This window comes from Cavia porcellus, unplaced genomic scaffold, assembly GCF_034190915.1.
Source record: "Cavia porcellus strain 051 isolate PalLab524CR breed Dunkin Hartley unplaced genomic scaffold, mCavPor4.1 scaffold_31, whole genome shotgun sequence".
In the NCBI taxonomy this organism is placed as follows: Eukaryota; Metazoa; Chordata; class Mammalia; order Rodentia; family Caviidae; genus Cavia; species Cavia porcellus.
Genome location: NW_026947514.1, coordinates 34,413,319 through 34,433,071, shown reverse-complemented (window position 1 = coordinate 34,433,071; position 19,753 = coordinate 34,413,319). Strand labels below are relative to the sequence as shown.

At 34.7% G+C, this 19,753-nt stretch overlaps 1 protein-coding gene across 25 annotated transcripts in view; it reads left to right on the top strand.

The window, feature by feature from the left end:
• Gphn (gephyrin) overlaps positions 1-19,753 on the top strand; it is a 531,921-nt gene that overhangs the window by 459,695 nt on the left and 52,473 nt on the right. For all 25 annotated transcript variants that reach the window (XM_063241465.1, XM_063241478.1, XM_063241474.1 and 22 more), the window contains 5 exons: positions 6-61; positions 3,234-3,353; positions 5,527-5,585; positions 6,588-6,741; positions 18,110-18,231. In XM_063241465.1, the coding sequence (XP_063097535.1) occupies positions 6-61; positions 3,234-3,353; positions 5,527-5,585; positions 6,588-6,741; positions 18,110-18,231 (511 nt within the window). The remainder of the gene's footprint in view (positions 1-5; positions 62-3,233; positions 3,354-5,526; positions 5,586-6,587; positions 6,742-18,109; positions 18,232-19,753) is intronic.

Here is a 19,753-nt window from a genome sequence, read left to right as displayed (position 1 = left end):
CACAGCTGCTGATGGTCCAGGGGATCGTTTCATCATTGGGGAATCCCAAGCTGGTGAACAGGTAAGACTTACAAGGATCTTACCACTACAGGGTCAGGCTTAGCTTCTTCCTTGTCCATGTTGTACACAATCTGTGTGTAATCTCTATGACCATTTTCCTGACCAAAAAAGAGCAACTAGTCTTAATCTTTTTTTATAAGAGACTTACTTCAGATTTATAATTTGACTTTTATCAGCAGTGGACATCTAAAGCATCCATTTGTATAACAAAGCTACAAAATACCCATTATTCAAGAAGTACTTGCCTAATCTTCAACTGAATCAACCCAATATGTATCAAACAAAACCACATGTGTACCAGGTGCTAGGTTCTGGTGATACAAATTACATTGAAGCACATTTATTACTTCTCAGAAGATTATTACTCCTATGGAAAAGATAAAATAAATGAATAAATATAATAAAGCATATTAGGTGTTAAGTTAATGTCATCACACAGGTGCCATGAAACACAAAAGAAAAGTTGAGCATTTGAGCCTTGGAGAGTTAGGGAGATGACTTGAAAATGGCCTTAGAGAGTTTTGCAAAAGCAGCAATGAGAAAGAGACATTCTAGGCAGAGAGCACAGTATAAGTCAAAAACTCAGGGGTGTTTAAAAACCAATTACCTGGTATACCTGGGGAAATAAATAGTTTGTGGTAGCCATAGCAGAGCAGATTAAGGGCATTATGGACCTCTTAAACCTGTACTATTAAGAGAACTAGGAATTGTATTTACTTTAAAATTGTTAACACATGGTGGCACATGCCTGTAATCCCAGCACTCAGGAGGCTGAAGCAGGAGGATCACTGCAAGTTCGAGGCCGGCCTGGGTTACAAAGTGAGCTCAAGGGCAGCCTGAACTTCACAGTGAGACCCTGTCTCAAAAAAAAAAAAAAAAGAAAGAAAGAAAAGAAAAGAAAGAATTGTGTAATTTAAAGGTTAATTTCTTGTAAATTCTCCAGATTGAGATGTCTATCTGAAATAGAAAATCATCATTCTGAAAAGACATCATTTTAAATATTATATTCTACAGCAGGGGATGTAACTCAGTGTTAGAACATTCATATAATATGCTCACAGCCCTTGATTCAATTACCAGCCCAAGCAATCAATATAGCTGGGTGTGGTGGTGCATACCAGTGATCCTAGCACTTGGGAGGCTGAGCCCAAGGATCACTGTGAGTTCAAAGCCAGCTTTGGCTATGTAGTGAGACCTTGCCTTAAAAAAAAACAAAAACTCTATAGGACTTTGGTTGAAAATTGCCTTAAAATATAATAATTCTGAATAAACCTAGAATGTCTTTTGTTCAGTAACAGAGTAAGAATGATGGATAGCTAAATGCCAGATCTGATCCCAAGTATCTCTTCCCAATGACTGTAAAAAAAAACAGGGAAGACATTGAAATTGTAAGCCATAAAGCAATGTATAGTTCATGCATTTGTGATAATAAGATGACATAAAGCACATTCATTCAGAAACATTTATTGACTACCAGCTATATACCAGATACATTCTAGACCTTGGGATGATAGACCAATATACAGTATCTGGAAAAGAGGAAGTTAAGGAAAATTAATGCAGGAGCTATCCAAAATATGGATAGTATTAAGGGAAACCAATAAAGGATTATGAAGCACACAGGTGCTCACAATAGTAAATTCTGTAATGACTTGTAGGTCTGAAGGAGCAGAAGGAAATAGTGGTATCTGGACCTAGAAAGATTCATAACTACAGGACCAACCAGAGGAGTGATGCCCTCAGTTAGTAGAAATGCTTAACCATCACCAAAGAACAGCCCAGTACGAAAAAAGCAAGAGGGGGAAAAACCTTTCTTCTCTTTCCTACTTTCTTGACAACCTCATCTCACTGGCTGAAGCTAACCAGAAGATAAGGTGATGGGACCCTGGTTAAAACAGTATACAAATGTCGCTCTTCTGGTACATAGCAGAAGTCAGAAAGTGATTATGTGATCTGGAGAGACAAACAGAAAACAAAATTTAAAAATCTGCCTTTTTAGGGCATATATCCTAGAATATAGAATTCATTTAATATGATAGCTAGTATACATTATGGATTCAATAACTTAGTAATATCATTTGTATCTTTATACCATAGACAGATTTTAAAGGTTTTTCTAACAAATAAATATCCACTTTACTTTTATCTTACAACTCATGGTGGGGTATTTCTCCATAACCATTCCCTAAAGTGTGTGCATGTGATTTGTGGGGAGGGGATAGGAACTAAATAAGTATCTCATATAACCATTTTTAAGCATATAGTTTAGTAAGTATATTCAAGTTGTAATGACAGTATTTTAAACACTTATGAAGTAGATGTCTTTACAAAATTGGAGGTTTTTACTGGAAATTTTTACCATCTCAAGATTTAATTTAAGAAGAAATTTGAAGCATTCATTTTTCCAACTATCACCTAAATCATGATCCCTGACAAATGAGTCTCCTAAGACCTGATCAGAACTATCGGATGAATCTTACAGAAATATAATTTACTTCATGCTAGGAGAAAACTGCTAGACAATTCCTATCATTGTACCATCAAAATGAAAACTCGCATAGTGAAAATATTGTATTTGAATTTCAAAAATAATATTTAACCCAGGTCATACAAACCATGGATTATTTTTAAATGATTTAATTATACTTCTTAGACTTTATTAGTAGTTGATAAGTAGGCTAATATGTTTTAGAAAGATCAATAATTAAAATTATTTTTGTCCTGATTTTATTTAACCAAAACGATTAGTTAATGCTGCATTTGTCAAATATCAGAACTTCCAAATTTACCTAGGTTTTCATAAATATTATTCATCATATCATATGGTCTTGCATTTTTCCCTTACACCCTTAAGTCACTTTACATTAATTCACATTATTTAAATAAGAAACAGTAATAGCAAATGTAACTGCTAGTTCATCAGAAAGAAAACAAGACTCCAAGAAAATAGTTTAATAGTCATTACCTTAAAATACATATAAAGTCAGGTTAAATCATGTTGAAGCCTCTTGGGTGTAAATGTACCTATTTGTGGGTAGCTTCTATTATATTGGCTCAAAATAAATAAAGACATAAGATTTTTCATCTTTGTTTCTAAAAATGTTACATCTTTGGCAGATTTTCCTTTGCAGTAGCCAAGTAATCATCTGTCTCTTTCACGTTTGTTCTTTCAGCCAACTCAGACAGTAATGCCGGGACAAGTCATGCGGGTTACAACAGGTGCTCCAATCCCCTGCGGTGCTGATGCAGTAGTGCAAGTGGAAGATACCGAACTTATCAGGGAATCAGATGATGTATGTCACCACCAGCTCTTACCCTGCTGTTGTCCCTATGGCAGTTTTAGAAATCATCCCCATTTTCTGCCATGTTTATAAGATTAAACTTATTTGTTTGTTTGTTGTTGGGTCTTACGTTGTAATTTATGGGTCTGCAATAAGATATTACCTCAGGCTTAAATCTTAGGTGATAGGAGGGGTCTTTTTACAATCTTGTGATAGTAAAATTTGAGCCATATTTAACCCAAGAAATTTTACATACAAAGAAAGAAAAAAAAACTCTTCACATTTAAAAAACATGATAATAACAGTTGACCTACCTTCTAGCTCAGTAACTTATCATTGAAAGTAGTTTCTGATAAAATGTGAGGGTGTTCATGAAATCAAAACTTAATAGAAAAGAATTTAACAAAGAACACTTGAGTAACTTTTTTAATGTTACTCTAAGCAAGTATTTCAACCTAGAAAAGCTTTTGCTTCCAGTTTTCTATAATTCAGAGGAAAGCTGTGTTATTAAATGATAGCCTGGAAATGTTGAATTTATGTCACTTTCCTTTCCACTGTCTAATAGACTTAGTTATTTTTCTCATTGCTGAGCCAAAATACCCAACACCCAAAGTTAAGGGAAGAAAGGTTTATTTGCTTCACAGTCTATAGAAGTTTCATTTCATATTTGGCTGACTCCATGGTGGGGTGGCATGGGAGAAGGGCAGCACAGGGGAGAAATAGTTCATGGTGGGCAGAAGATAGCAGAGCAACAAAGTAAAGTGGCAAGCCTTGATTTTATCCCTTACATCTTATCTAGGCTACCTGCCCTGCACTCACACCCTTAATCCTAACATTGCACCATAAATCAGTTCCATCATCACATACTGTAGATCCAATAACCTCTGAAAATCCAAAGTATGACTGCATGAGTCTGGGGGACATCTAGACATAAGCAATAACATGGACTTAGGCAGGATCTACACATGTCTTTTTTTCTTACTGAAACTAGAAGTGATTGTTAAAACCAGAGTTTATCGGTCAGTGATAAAGCAGGGCTGGGGATATAACTCAGTGGTATCTGTAGATCAGTGGTACAGTGCCTGCCTGGTAAGCACAAGGTCATGAGTTCAATTCCTGGCAGAAAAAAAAATTGGAAAAATTTCAGCTAAGGCATAAATGACTGGTATTCTTACTTGTTTTATAAAGAAGTTTAAGATATTTTATATTTTTAAGCTGTCATATATATATATATATGCTGTATATATATTGTCTATGGTAGTGCTATTTATATTTAAGCTGTCTCATATATATATATATATATATATGTATATATATGTATGTACATGTATTCTCCAAGGTTAAGTAAACTATAAAATATTAATGCTGAGAAGCATCTTTCTCAATCAGGAGACTTCCTTTTTAATCACTTTTCCACATGCAGGGCTTATAAAATTCAACTCTTCGCATACAGATTACACTGCCTTGTATTAAAACTGTGTGAGCAAGGATTTATTGGTATCAGAAAAACCTACTGAAATCCAAAGCACACATATCCTTAACTGCCAGATGACAAGACACTATTCAAATGTCGCAATATCATTAACAACTCAGAAATGTGAAATTGATGCTCACCATTAGTTTACAGAAATCTACCAAGCATACCTTCACTGAAATTTCTGCAGGTATTTGAGAACCTTGACATAGTAATGATCCCATGCTTTGTGGGAACAAAATACCTACCTCCGTGGACCTTTGTTAATCTATTAGGGTATAAATATACACATAGATCGATGTAGATATAAAGAGAAAATACTACTTACAAAGTAAAAATTAATATTCAAATTGCTACAGTATTAAACTGATGAAAATTAGAAAACATATTTATTTATTTACTTACTTATTGGCACCAAAACTAATTTTTCAGAAATTTGTATTAGGAAAGTCATAATTTTCTAAGAGCTATCAAAAATGGTTTTCTGTCTCTGTATTTGCACATATGCTGAGCCTATTAATGATAAAAGTATCAGAGAAACTAGGTTCTGCTGATCAAAAATTCTGTTAAGGGCTGGGGGCCTAGCTCAGCTTCACAAGTACCCACCTAGCAAGTATAAGGTCATGAGTTCAATCCCCAGTACCTAAAAGAAAAAAAAAGAAATTCTGTTAAATTTTTCTGTTTGAAATTTCATACCTACTCCAATTGTAGGGCACTGAAGAACTGGAAGTGCGAATTCTGGTGCAAGCTCGGCCAGGCCAAGATATTAGGTAAGTTCCTAATATATAATGTATAGCCATATCTTGTTGCTATCTCATTATAAACTCAGGAGAGTGTGACTGTTACAAATTCACAGAAATATCAAATAGCCATGTGCCTTCACGTTTAATAAGAAGCAATATGAATTTTCTGAGTTCTGTATCCCAAGTCTTCCCTGCCTGCTTTTTAAGATGATGATAAAGGTGAATGAAATAATCAACATGAGAAGAAGGCAAAGTTATAAACCTACATAATCCATGAGTAATTCTATCTACAGATAATCCAGATTATCCAGATTAACATCTCCCCTAAATTTTCTAGAAATTGTTACTAACACATAATCCAAGAATATTTACACAATTAAGTGATAGCACATCTTTTACTGAGTACTCTTACTAATGGAATAATGCTTCCCCTTACAAATAAAAATGAGGCTGTTGTTGTCTTACCACAAATAATATATCTGCTTTAAATTACTTTTCTTAGAATATAACATTTATCCACATTCCATTAATGCTAACTTACCCAATATCCCAATATTACAAAGCTATGTTTTTCCCAGCAAGGTGAGTATACATCTATGGCCCCAGATCAGGACAAAGCTATACAATCTAAATAGAAATTACATCAGATGTAACCTTACTGACATTATTCCTCCCACAAAACTAACCAGTTGTGGATCTCTAGTAATGACACGAGGTATTTCCATATAAATCTTTGCCATATATTAGAGAAAGTTTGCAATTGGTACTTTCAAATGCATGTAGTATAAAACCAATTTGTACAGTAATTTTTAAAGATGAAGCAATGCATTTTTATTTAGCAATAATAGAAGTACCATTTCTATCTTCTGTTGTGTTAACTTTTAAAGTTTTTTAAATATCCTTGATTATTCTGCTCCTGCCTCAGGTCTGTGGCCTTTTTTCTCCCCTTGAGTCTTTTCCTTTTCTGACACTACAGTTACCCTCTGAGTTAAGAAAATGTGATTCTTATGATTTTACTTTAACTTTCAGACCCATCGGCCATGACATTAAAAGAGGGGAGTGTGTTTTGGCCAAAGGAACCCACATGGGCCCCTCAGAAATCGGTCTCCTGGCAACTGTAGGAGTCACAGAGGTTGAAGTTAATAAGTTTCCAGTTGTTGCCGTCATGTCAACAGGGAATGAGGTAAAAAAATGAAGATAAAAATTTAAAAATAGGAGGGAGGGCTCTCAAGATAAAGGCATTTCTGACATGTGTTCTGTGTCATAAATAGAAAATTATAGGTTCTGGACCTCACCAATGGGATTATATTCCTATAATAAAATAAGTTGGCCGTAGGATATAGTTCAAATACAAAAAACAAGAAGAAACAACTAGAAATTACATAATAAGAAATGTTCCCTTCCATTTATTAGAATGAAATGTTATAACCAATGATCTTTCCACATGTTCAGTACACATAAGTAAAGAACATTAGCAGCAAGCTATCGATACCACACCGTGCAAACTCAGTGCTTAGTGTTTTGGGGCAATGACTTGTGCTTATCCTGTTGCTGAAATGATGGGCCACCCCTGTGTAGGAAATAAATCAGTGAGTCAGGATTCTCTATTGATAGTATCTCTAGTGAACATTATTCAAAAATGGTTTAGAAAATAATTTAGAAAGGAGAAGTTAGCCTGTCTTTTTCTGAGAATTCTTGAAAAACCTCTGCGCACTATTTTGCCTGTGTTGCTAAAAACTTCAGGAAGGGACTCTAAGGTCATACTGATAATAAGGAAAAGTGAATCTGCTGCTAGAAATTTGAAGCCTTATAGCAGAATTTGAAACTACTGAGGTTTTAAAAAGTAATTCCTTCAAACCATAGTATTAAAGAAAAGACTTAAAAAGGCTACTTTTTTTTCTAACCTCTTAACTTTATTCTGAAAATACCCCTTTTTTAGTATTTTTAATTTCTTGAGCCCTTGGAAATGAAAATTTTCAAAGATCCTTCTCTGACTCTTATGGTTCTTTAAGACAAAAGAAAAAAATAGAATCTTTTGTTTTACTGATGGCTCCAGCACTGTCAACATTTTCCTTGTGACCAAGTACACTATCATTTGACCTGAAACAGATATTCTCTTTAATCTGATCTGTATAATGATGATTTTAATATCCCTGGGACCAGCTGATACTATTATTTAGCTCAGGAAGAAATGTCTTTTAAACTAATTGAGTTGTTCTGATTTACTTAAATGTTTTTCCCAACTAAGTTCATGGGGCTTGGAAAAGCTACATAGAGTAACCAAACTCATAAATAACTATTATTGGGAAACTTCATTTGGGCTATGTTGTTGTAACACTGGACTAAGATTATTAATTAACCCCCAAAGTATATTAGTACTATTTTTTAAAGTCACCTTTTACATGCTATTAAAATTATTTACTGATCATTAAAAAAAGTGATAGAGTTAACACAGATGATGTTTATATCACAGAGTCTAAGATTTTGTGATCTTAGTTCCCTACCCACAGACTCATTACCCTTGAAAACATTTTGAATGATTCTGTATGACTCCTTTCTTTTACCTTCTCTGGCCTGCTGATTTCGGCATGGTTTTCAAGAGATTCATATTCCAGTTTTACTTATTTCCCTTTGTAGGTACACTAGTCATTCCCTAAAACTATGGACTTACCCCAAACAGACATTCTTTTCATTTTGATATATGTAGTAATGGTTTTAATATTCCTAGGACCATCGGCAGTGTATTAAACATCAAAAACAAATTTGCTCCTGAGTTCTACAATCTCTAGTTTCATATTGCTCGACATTCACACCCTCAAAATTAGCTTTTGCCATAATCATGTGGTATAGTGTAGTTCAACAAATGTTTCTTGGATACCTCTGTGTCAGGCATTATACTTGAAATTGGTGATAAAAGAGATAAATAAACCATAGTATCTCTCCTGATGGCTTGAGATTCTTAGATATGCAGAAAACAATAGCCCTTCCCCACAAAAATAATTTTTTTCATTTACTTCCAGAGGCCAAAAGAAATTGCATTTATCTATTAGTGTGACAAGGCTATAATGCAAGGTCCCCTTATGTGCTGGTTCTGATTTCCCTTGATATGTTTGGTTTCACATATGTGTACTTCTTAAAACTAACATGTTATGATAAGTAAGACCGTTGCCTTAAGCAACCCAAACAATACCAAAGAAGATGTCTGTAAATACTATTCAAAGCCTGTCCAATATTTTAACTGTATAACCTTGTCAAGGATGAGAAAATTCTTTCATGATTAAGGAAATAGATCTATCAACTGTAACACAAAGTAACTAATTTAGACATTTGTTGATTTCAACAAGATATATATATATATATATATATATTTATTTTTATATATATATAAATTTATTTATATATATATATTTACTATATATATATATATATATATATATAGTAAAATTTAGATAATACCATTAACTGATTGTTGGCATGAATTCCCAGACTCATGAACTTGCTCAATAAGGATATACTGAGCATCTGTTACATGCTATAATGACCACTAAAGAGTTCTTTTAACTAAACATTCAGATTTGAGGGCTGAGGCTGTAGAACACAGGTAGAATACTTGCTAGGCATGTGCAAGGCCCAGGGTTGAAGCCCTAGCACAAAAAAGGGGGGGGGGGTCAAACAATCAGACAGACCAATAAGATGTTGACTAGACCATACCTTGAATCCATTTACTTGGAAAGGTATTGAACAAGAAACTCAGGTCCAGCAGAGCAATATAGGCTTTCTGCTTCAAAGAGGTTAGTACTTTTATCAGTTCACATAGCCATATACAGCTGTTTTGATTATTCTCCAAGTGACAGCTAGGTAAAGGGAATTAGACTCACAGTAGGAGTGTGTGGGAGGCACCCTGATTTAGAAGCCTCATGTTCTGTATATAGGAATCAATATTTCTTATAGTAATCTTTGGCAGCTTCTAGGTCCTATACATGGTAAATGCCTAGTTAGGTATTCATAGTTCATTTGTAGTATCACTCAAGCTATATGCTGGAGATATAGCTGAAGATCATTTTTAACATAAGCAGTATTGTCTAGCCAAGCAGAGTAATCTACACCCATAATCTTAGTACTCCGGGAAATCAAAGTAGCAAGATCAGATATGCAAACCCAGTGTGGATAACTTAGTAAGACCTATCTCAAAATAAAATATTTTAAAAGGTCTGGGGATATAGTTCAGCCTTGGTTTCAATCCCCAGTACCACAGAAAGAGGGAGGGAGGAATGGGGAGAAGAAAATAAAAGGAGGGAGTGAAGAAAGAAGTTGTCTAGTAATGAGATGATATTTCATCTATATCAAATTTCTAAGGTAGCAAAACTAGAAGCAGATCTAGATAATGCATTATCTATAGAAAATTAGAAGAAACAATAAAAAAACTAAAAGTCAATCTGCTTTTTATTATCACCATGCACTGGCAATCCTAAACAATGTCAGTAATAAAAGTACCCCTCTCCAATAGGTCATACCACCCTTCCTCACTCCGTGTGCTGTTCATATCTGATACTGTAGATCAGCAACAAGCAAGATAGACAAATTCCCTGCTTGTGCAGAATTTATTTTATAATTGGGAACTCACCAATAAATAAATAGTGATAAATATTATGAAGAAAAGTAAGTAAAGACACGATGATACAGTGTCAGTAGAAGTATATACCAGATATTATCTGTTAAAACTAACCCCATTCACCTCTTGTATGTTGTCCCCTATAACAGTCAGCCTGGAAACCTACGAGTTAGATGTACAAGGCTATGTGGTTTTGATCTAATTAGATTTTACCACCTTTATAAGGTAGAAGCATCAGCAGAAGTACAATCCCCTCAACTCCGGACTGTCACTCCACCCACCAACAGCCTTGAAGACAATAATGTTTTCATGCAGTCACACCTTTGAGAATATGATTTTCTCCTTTTGCTCCACCAACTTTTACAACACATTTATAATGAATGTCCTGCATTAAAAATTTCTCTCACCTCCCTCTATTTGAAATATCTAGAAGATATTTTATTTTCCTATCTAGACCTAATCAAAGAAGTCTTCTGTTATAGATAGGGTAAACAAGAATGAGATGGGATTTGAAGGCATTGTGAGTATATGTCACATGGGGGACCTGTGTTCTAGACAGGGAGAACAACAAAATCCATCTTTATCACGATTAAGAAACAGGAGGTCAATGTGGCAAAAAGTAAAATTAAATGTGATGAATTTGGAGAAGTAATAGGAGCTAGATCATTGTATCCTACAGGTCCTTTGAGGCAGGAAAACAATGTAGGACATAATATATCTTAAATTTTAAGAGTATTCTGGCTTCTGTATGGCACAGCATATATAATAGGAAAAATAAGGAGATGAATTCATTGCTATAGTGAAATATTTAGACCAGAAGGTAGCAGTAGAGAAGTATAGACCCAGGATATCTTTTGACAATAAAGCTAGCAGGACTTGTTGGAGATTTAAAAGTAGGATATAAGAGAACATAAAAGTCAAGATGAACTCAAGTTTTTCCTTGAGCAAATCTAAGGACAGGCAATAGAAATCAGGGATATTAGCTAGGCATGGTGGTACACACCATTAATCCCAGGACTTGGGAGGCTCAGACAAGAAGTTCACTATGAGTTTGAGGCCAACCTAAGCTACAGAGAGTTTAAGGCCAGCCTGAACTACATAGTAAGCCCCTATCTCAGGGAGGAAAAAGAGAAAGAAAGAAAAATCAGGGATTCTGTTTCAAACATACTAACTTTGAAATAACCTATTAGAAATACTGAAATAATCTTACGCTCTCTCACTCTCCCTCTCATTCTCCTTCCTCCCTCTCTCCCACAAAACACACACATACATACAGAATCAAATTTATTAATCTCTACTGTGTCGTTGCTTTTTCTGTTCCATCTTTTATCATTTTCCTGGCCATGGTCAGTAACAGAGGCCTATATAAACAAGTTTGTGTTTTTGTGGTGTTAGAAATTGAACCTAAGGCTTAATGCATGCCGGGCATGTGCTACACCACTGAGCTACATCTCCAGTCCAGAAGTTTGAATTTTAGGTATATAAAATTAAAGATCTCTGTGTAATCATCTTTGGAATCTTCCAAAGATGTTACAAAAACTGTAATCTTAGGGACAAGGGTTTAGCTTAACAACACAAGGGCCTGCCTGGCAAGTGGGAAGTCAAAAAAAAAAAAAAAAATGTAACTATTAAAACCTTACCTAGGGGGCTGGAGGTTTAGTTGGGGGCTGGAGGTTTAGCTCAGCGGCATAAGCGCCTGCCTTGCAAGCAGGCAGTCGTGAGTTCAATCCCTGGTACCGATAAAAAGGAAAAAAAGACAAAAAAAAAAAAAAAAAAAAACCTTACCCACACTAATAAGAGAAAAAAAGAAGGAAGTTTAAAGACAATGATACCCAGTATTGCTATTTGCCTAATGATTCAACTAAATCCAAGAGATTAATCCTCATTTTATGAAAAAGGAAATCAATACTCAAAAACAATTTGCCCAGTGTCATGTATCTTGTATAAGTAGTACAGACTGATTTTCCATCTAAGTCTTTGGCTATGATGACATTTTTACTCTATGTTACAGTATTTCCCACTTAAATTTATTTTCTCCAAATTTTCAGTGGCAGACTCTGAAACCTATCCAATTAGGTAGTTCATTGCTTTCTTCTAGCTATACTGCTTGCCTAGATTAAAGGTCATGGCTCACCACTTCAAAGTTTCCCTCACTAGTACTTGCTTTAAACCCTTTAATCTATTTCTTTACTTATATGCTAATGACCAAATTAAATTATTACATCCACCACCTTCTCCATTTTGTTCCTAAGCTTAAAAGCATTACTGGAGAAATTCACAAAATTATGATGGCCTATCCAACTTTAAATGTCTGTCATTTAATTTTAATCTGAAACTTAAATTTGTTCAGTGATTCTCTTGTAAATGTCTTATTGATTTCCTAACACGTTTCTCCAGTGGACAAGTTAGTCATGCATTCCAAATGTGCTTTAAACATCAGTAGCAGTCCTGCTTTCATACACTTAGCAGATGATCTTACCACCCTAATTTAAAAATAAAGTTCTAAAAATCTGTTCAAAATGAACTACATGAGGCCTGCCTCATCATCCCTACCCTTTACCTCAAATTCAGATATCATCATTTGTTCCAACCCAAAAAAGGAAAAGATACTTTATGAATCCATTGTTATTATAACCTTCCTTGAATCTTTTATTTCTAAATCATTTTATTTATTCTTGATGTCTTTGTTTTCTCTCTAAGGGTTCCTTCACTTTTTTGTCAAAATATACAGAGATTACCATTATCATAAGAAAATCTGTATCTAAACACCCTGTTCATACTTGAGCTACTACATTATTCCCTTTCTGTTCACTACTAGATTGGTCAAAAGAGAAGTCTATACCTACTGCCTTTCCTTCCTCATTATTCACTTCTTCTTTGAAAAAATTATGATTAGTACCTCATTGCTATATAATAGAAACTGCTTTTATGCATGCACTGATAACCTATTAATACCAAATTCCCCTCCAGTAGTCATCCTTATTAACCTATTTGTACCTTTCAATATCAGTTACATTCCTTAGCCACCACTCTGAATCTGTCTCTTTCTGTGACTATTCTCTCTTGATGCCCTACTACTGTTTTTCTTTCTATTGTTATTTATTTTTCTACCATGACCTAAATGGAGTGTCCTCCAGGATTCTGGGTCCATTGGCCCCATATGCTCTCTAAATCCTCCTTAGAGTTTTCCTTTTATGTCAAATACACACAGATAATTTCTTTTATCTGTGGTGCCAATTTTGACCTCTCTTGTAAATTTAAGCTTCCATTTTCAACTTATTTTGGATAACTACCTTTAGATATCTGATATTCTACCATCCTCTAATCTCACTCACTGTACTTATCTCTTTCCTGCATTGCCTCATTTTGTGACAATATTAATATTCTTAAAAATTATTTTTATCATTAGTGACCTTTTTAAATATTTTTAAAATGTTAGAGTAAAATTCACAATCATTTTTAAACATAAATTCAGCAGTGTTAAGTATACTCACATTCTTGTACAACCACTTATCAGAAGTCTTTTCATCTTACCAAACAGAAACTCTATCCATTAATAATTTGCCAGTATCCTCTCACACTAGCCTCTGGAAACTTCCATTCTACCCTCTGTCCCTAGGTATCTTCATATAGGTAAGATTGTACAGTATTTGTCTCTTTATAATTGGTGTCTTTCACTTAACACAATGCCCTCAAGGTTAATCTATATTGTAACATGTATCAAAATTTTCTTCCTTTTTAGTGATGGATAATGTTCTACTGTATATGTATATCATATCTTGTTTATCTACTCTATGGTTAAACATTTGAAATGCTTCTACCTTTTGGCATTGGCAAATAATATGAAAAAGTGCAAATATCTCTTTAAAATCTTGCTTTCAATTCTTTTTTAGTATATGCTATCTATTTTAATATAAAGAAATTTGAGTATAGTTAACAATTTAGTTTCAGGAAACTAGAAAATATAAATAAGCTTTCATTAATTTACTTACTATATATTGTCTGTACTATGTGCCAAGTATTATTTTATTTGCATAGAATATAGTATTAAGTAAAAAACAACCATCTCTGACCTCATGAAACTTACACTGTAGTGAAATGTACAAATGAGAAAGAAACCGCCTGATGTGGTTTTGCTATGTAGCCATACAGTCTTATTTATATAACCATATAAATACAGATATAGTTAAACGTGGCAGTGCTTTACTGTTTTATGATCTGCATTTTTTCATTAAAATTTCACATCACAAATATCTTTCAGTGTCAGTAACATATATCTGTAATTCATCTTTGATAGCTGCATAGCAATTTTATTGGATGTGTTTCACATAATTAACTTGTCAGGGATTTGTTTTGTTTGCCATTTTTCACCAGTGAAATAGAAGTTACTGTAATGAACATTTGAATTTATTTGCATGTTTTGATTAAATTCATATAATTGCTAGGTTGAAGGATATGCCTTATCATAAGGCTTTGGATTATATTTTGCATAATTGCTTCCAAAAATATACTGATTAACCTTCTCTTAATTACTGTGAAGTGCATATTTTTCCATATTCTTACCAACGACATTATTATTGTTTTGCAATCTTTGATGGCCTACTTTTAGTTCTGGTCTTCATTCATTAACTCAGTAATTCAACAAATTAGTTGTCATTTGCTGTATTTCAGGCCATTATCAACCTATTGCATCTAATCAGACTTCATGTCTCTACATATTGCTTCTCATTACAAGTCAGTCACTTGAAAATATTATGCATCGTCTAGATATTTCTTCTTCCTTGAGGTCCATTAATACACTCACCATATTTGTTCTCTTCCTATTTCGAATACCTAGGTAAGCTTTATTCCAGTCAGCCATGCTGTATTTATCATATAATTTATTGTACTGACATCATATGTACATCTTTAGGGGGCTGTATTTGTTTGTGTCTTTGTTTGATGGTACTGGGCACTGAACCTAGGGCCTTTGCACTGAGTTGCTACTGCCCATTTTGTATTTTGAGACACTCTCAAAAAGTTCCAATGTTGCCCAGGTTGAACTCAAACTTAAAACCCTCCTGCCTCAGCCTCCCAGAATTCTAGAATTAAAGGCCAGTACCACTACTGGCTTGTGCATCTTTTTTAAGAGTATTTTCTGTTATCAACAAATATGTTTTAAAAAAAAAGAGGGAAGATCATATATAAAATCACCATGCTGTAATTCAAACATGTTAGCATTTGATTTCTTTCTTTCCATTTTTCTCCCTGTGAGCATAAGTTTATATTGTTTATTATGTAGCTGTCATCATACTATGCATATATTTTCCTTTAAAAAATTAACAGTACTTGGGTCTGGTGGCACACACCTGCAATCCCAGCACTCAGAAGGCTGAGGCAAGAGGACTGCCTAAAGTTCAAGGCTGGCCTGAACTACATAGTGAGGTTCTGTTTAAAGCAAAAAAAAAAAAAAAAAACCTGAACGTTATATGAAAGCACTCTTATTACTTTGTCTCTTTAAAAACTCTTTTGTTAGCTGCATAGTATTATATGAGTCTGTGTATTCTTCCTTCCTTTACATAGATCTTCATACAGATTAAAGAAGGCATTACAGCTTTTTTTGTGTGTGTTTTTCATTTTTATCGGTACCAGGGATCAAACTCACGATCACACACTTGCAAAGTAGGTGCTTATGCCGCTGAGCTAAATCCCCAGCCCCTTTTAAAACACCAAAAGAGTGGTTGTTTCATTGCTGTCATTGAAAGGAGAACTGAGGAGGTAGGGCACAGTCTCTCGAGAAAAACTAACTTACTACAGGCTTTTTCCACTCAATTACCCATTTCCACTGCCATCCCCGCTCTGCTGCTTCAAGGAGATCTGTTTTTTCTCCTCTTATTCTCCCTCCATCTTCCAATCCTTCTTTCAGATCTCTATTTTTCCATTCCAGTGCTCAAAGAACTGACGAGTAAACCTATTAGAATGTACTCTTTTCCCACTTTGAGCCCACCACAATTTATAGTTTATTTTCCTGTGATTAACTTGTAAATCTACACCCTCATTTAACCAGCTGTTAAATCATTATGTCAGTTTTACAGATAAATAATTTATTTTCTAGTGATCTCTAATTGTTCTGTTATTTCTGTGACTGTTTGGAGCAGAATAATAGAGAGGAACCTGAATGGCAAAGAAAGCACCCTAATGCCAGCACCCTGTTGTGAAAAAAAATTATATAACTACAAAGTTTTTCTAAACCAACTTGTCTCATTAATGAAGCTAAAGAGCTGTAAGCCTTGGCCTTCATAAAATTTAAATGACTTTAATAACTGTTAATTAAGATCAGCAAACTAATTCATATTAACTTTGCAGTAACAATTTCCCAAGCACTGCCAATGCCTAAGGATAAAAGTGAGTTGCAGTGTTAATGGCAGCCAGTTAAATTAGTATAATATTTTTAAGGAAAATCTCCAAGTAACACTATGAGATGGTAAGTGTTTTCTCCAGCCTATTGATTGCAGAGCTCCTGCTCTTTCAACATTAAGCCAAAAATCTGCTCATACCATCACTAATGAGACAAGAGAAAATTAAAGGAGCTTGCAGCTATTGTTTAGGAAAACTGATATATATAACCCTGAGTACTGACCATGAGAACAGCCTAAGCATCTCAGATGTGCAGGTTTGCCTCCACCCTAAAATAATATTTCAAATTTACTCACTTCAAAGAAGTACTTTGGGATTAGGCTTGTGGCATAGTAGTAGAACACCACATTTCTGAAGCCCTGCGTTTAATTCCAGAGTACCACAAGAAAATAAGTACTTTTAAAACTTTATGATACTTCTTAAGTCAAAATGTATCTTAAATTTAATACAAAAGTTAAAGTTGTATTTTGTAATCATGTATCTGTATTTGTTAAGGGCCCTCTCACTTAAGAATTTTATCAAAATCTGTGTTTGTTGACTCTGTGAACTAATTCCATGTGTACTAGCACCTAGAAGTAACAATGGGAAACAATTGAGAAAGTAGGTTCTCTTTAAACATCAATATCATGAAGAAAGGAAAGACAGTCACATTTGTTACATAAACTAAGTGTTCTTATCTTATTATTCATAACTACCTGGAAAATTTTTATTATAACTAAGTTTATAAATGAAAAAATTAAGACCAGAGGTCGGGCAATTTCAATTTTAATCCTGTCTCAATCCAAAGCTCTTCCGACTATATAGTCTGACTACATTAGAATACCCAACATAAAATAAACTTCTGGTTTTCTTCATAAACATATTAACAGTAGATATTCAGCCTTTATAGGTGATTTCAGCCAGGGGTATAGCGCCTGCCTGGTAAGCCGCAAGGTCTGAGTTTGATTCCCAGTACCAAAAAATATAAAAAATAAAATAAAGATTAATTCAACTCAGAGTAATGGATTTATAGATATATGCAGCAAAGTAGTTTTTATTTAAGTTAGTCTCAGAAAAAATTCTCCTTCAGAGGGTTTTAATATCTATAATACTATTGATCTCACTTCAGAAAAGAGTTCAAAAATCTTGGGGGGAAAAAAGGTAAAATGATCATTCTCTTCATACTTGAGAATATTGTGTCATACAGTCTCTACCACAGATGTTCTCATTAAAGGTAAATTTGAAGATAATACTGGGAGGAAAAAAGATAATTGTTTTATTTGGTTGGCCCAGTAACCATTACAAGGAAGGCCACTATCTTCAGAGCATTATCATTAAACTATATTCAATCACAATTGAAATGTCTAGATTTTTATAAATTCTGTAGGAACATTTTCTCATCTTTTACTTCCAATGTTTATTACAGGTTCTTTGGGCATATACCTTCTATGTGCCAGATACTATTATAGGTGCTAGAAGTGCTATTAGCACACCTGTCTTTTTCCATTAGAAATAGGCAACATTACCTAAGAAAATAATTAGTGATGGTTTTTTGGCTTTGTAGCTGCTAAATCCTGAAGATGACCTCTTACCAGGAAAGATTCGAGACAGCAATCGTTCAACCCTCCTAGCAACAATTCAGGAACATGGTTACCCCACAATCAACTTGGGAATTGTGGGAGACAAGTAAGTATTGTTTTACTTTGAAAAGTTGTTGTTGTACAATTATGAAATTTTAAACTACTAAGTAGAGTTGCTGCTAAAGAGACAGGCAACATCACCATTTGGTCATTTTCTTCCTAAGCCAAAGAGTTATAGAAGTACCTATATCTTTTAGGAATAGGCATTTTCTTGAAACACATATTACAATAGGAAAGATATTTTACTTTGTTATGTTTTTACATTTGCTGGAATATTTTTTTCTGGTTTCCTCAGGAACTAATAGTTGTGGTATTCCTATTCACAATTTTATTTGTTTCAAACAAAAAAACATGAATGAAAATGGTTATCTGACATGAGATCATATGAACGTATGATCAAAAAATGAGAAGTAACCCAGGAAGCATATATTGGCAGACCAAGTTTTAGGGTGGAGGGAGGATTATCCTCCTGGGGAAGGAGAGATAAATTAGGCTAGCTTCTTACCAAAGGGAGGGACATGTTTTCATTAATTGTAGGAGTAGATTTAGGATCTGGTCGATCATTATCCCGATTCTGGTTCTGTAGGAGTCATTTTTAGTAGGCAATCTGGTTCCCATGAGGTGATCGCTCCTACTTGGAGGGATGATGGAGGGGCATAAAGAGGGACAACTCAGTTTTCACCATGAAGTAATTGTTCCCATTTAGGATGATCTCATAGGATGGTTTGTCCCAGGAAGCCCTTTTATTCCTGGAACCCAAAGTGACTACACATTTAGGGCAATCAAGTGCAGACTTCTAGGCATCGCTCCAGGGGTTCACAGGATGTTATAAAAGCTTGCAGCTGAGTGCTCCTGAAAATATTTTACTTTTGGGGTTCCATCATGAAGAAGAAAAACATAAGTTAGGGCTTGTTTTGCTTACTTTTCTCTTTGCTGAGACAAAATACCCAACACCCAAAGTCAAAGGAAGAGAGGTTTATTGTAGCTCACAGTTTTTAGAGGTTTCAGTTCCTAATTGGCTGGCTCCAAGGCAGGGTGGCATAGCAGAGGGGCACCACAAAGAGCAACAGTTCATGGTGGGAAGAATGCAGCAAAGCAGTGAAGGAGCAAAGAAGCAGCAGGCCTGCCTTGTTTCTGGCCCTTTACAGCCGCCTTTTGAGTGGTGCCATACATACCCAGAACTGGGCCAAACCAGTCAGTGGACTAATTTAGCAATCACACACCTTTAATCCCAGCATCACACACTTAATCCCAACACCCCACATCCTAGATCCAGCTATCTGAATAGCCCCACCTATGACTGCATAAGATTCTGAAAGGGACATCTAGACACAAGCCATAAAAGGGTAATCCCTGCCTGTTTTTTCATCCTTTCTGCACACCATTGTGTTTAATGGATGAAAATTCAGGGTCTAAGGTATAAGAGTTTCTTCATCTTTTTTCCCTGTGGTGGTCCCTGTCTTAATAACTTTTTTCTTAATTTAATACACTAATATTTAATTGTGTGAGTTCCACACTATTGATATGGAATGGATATTTCCTGATAATAAATGCTGATGTTATATTTT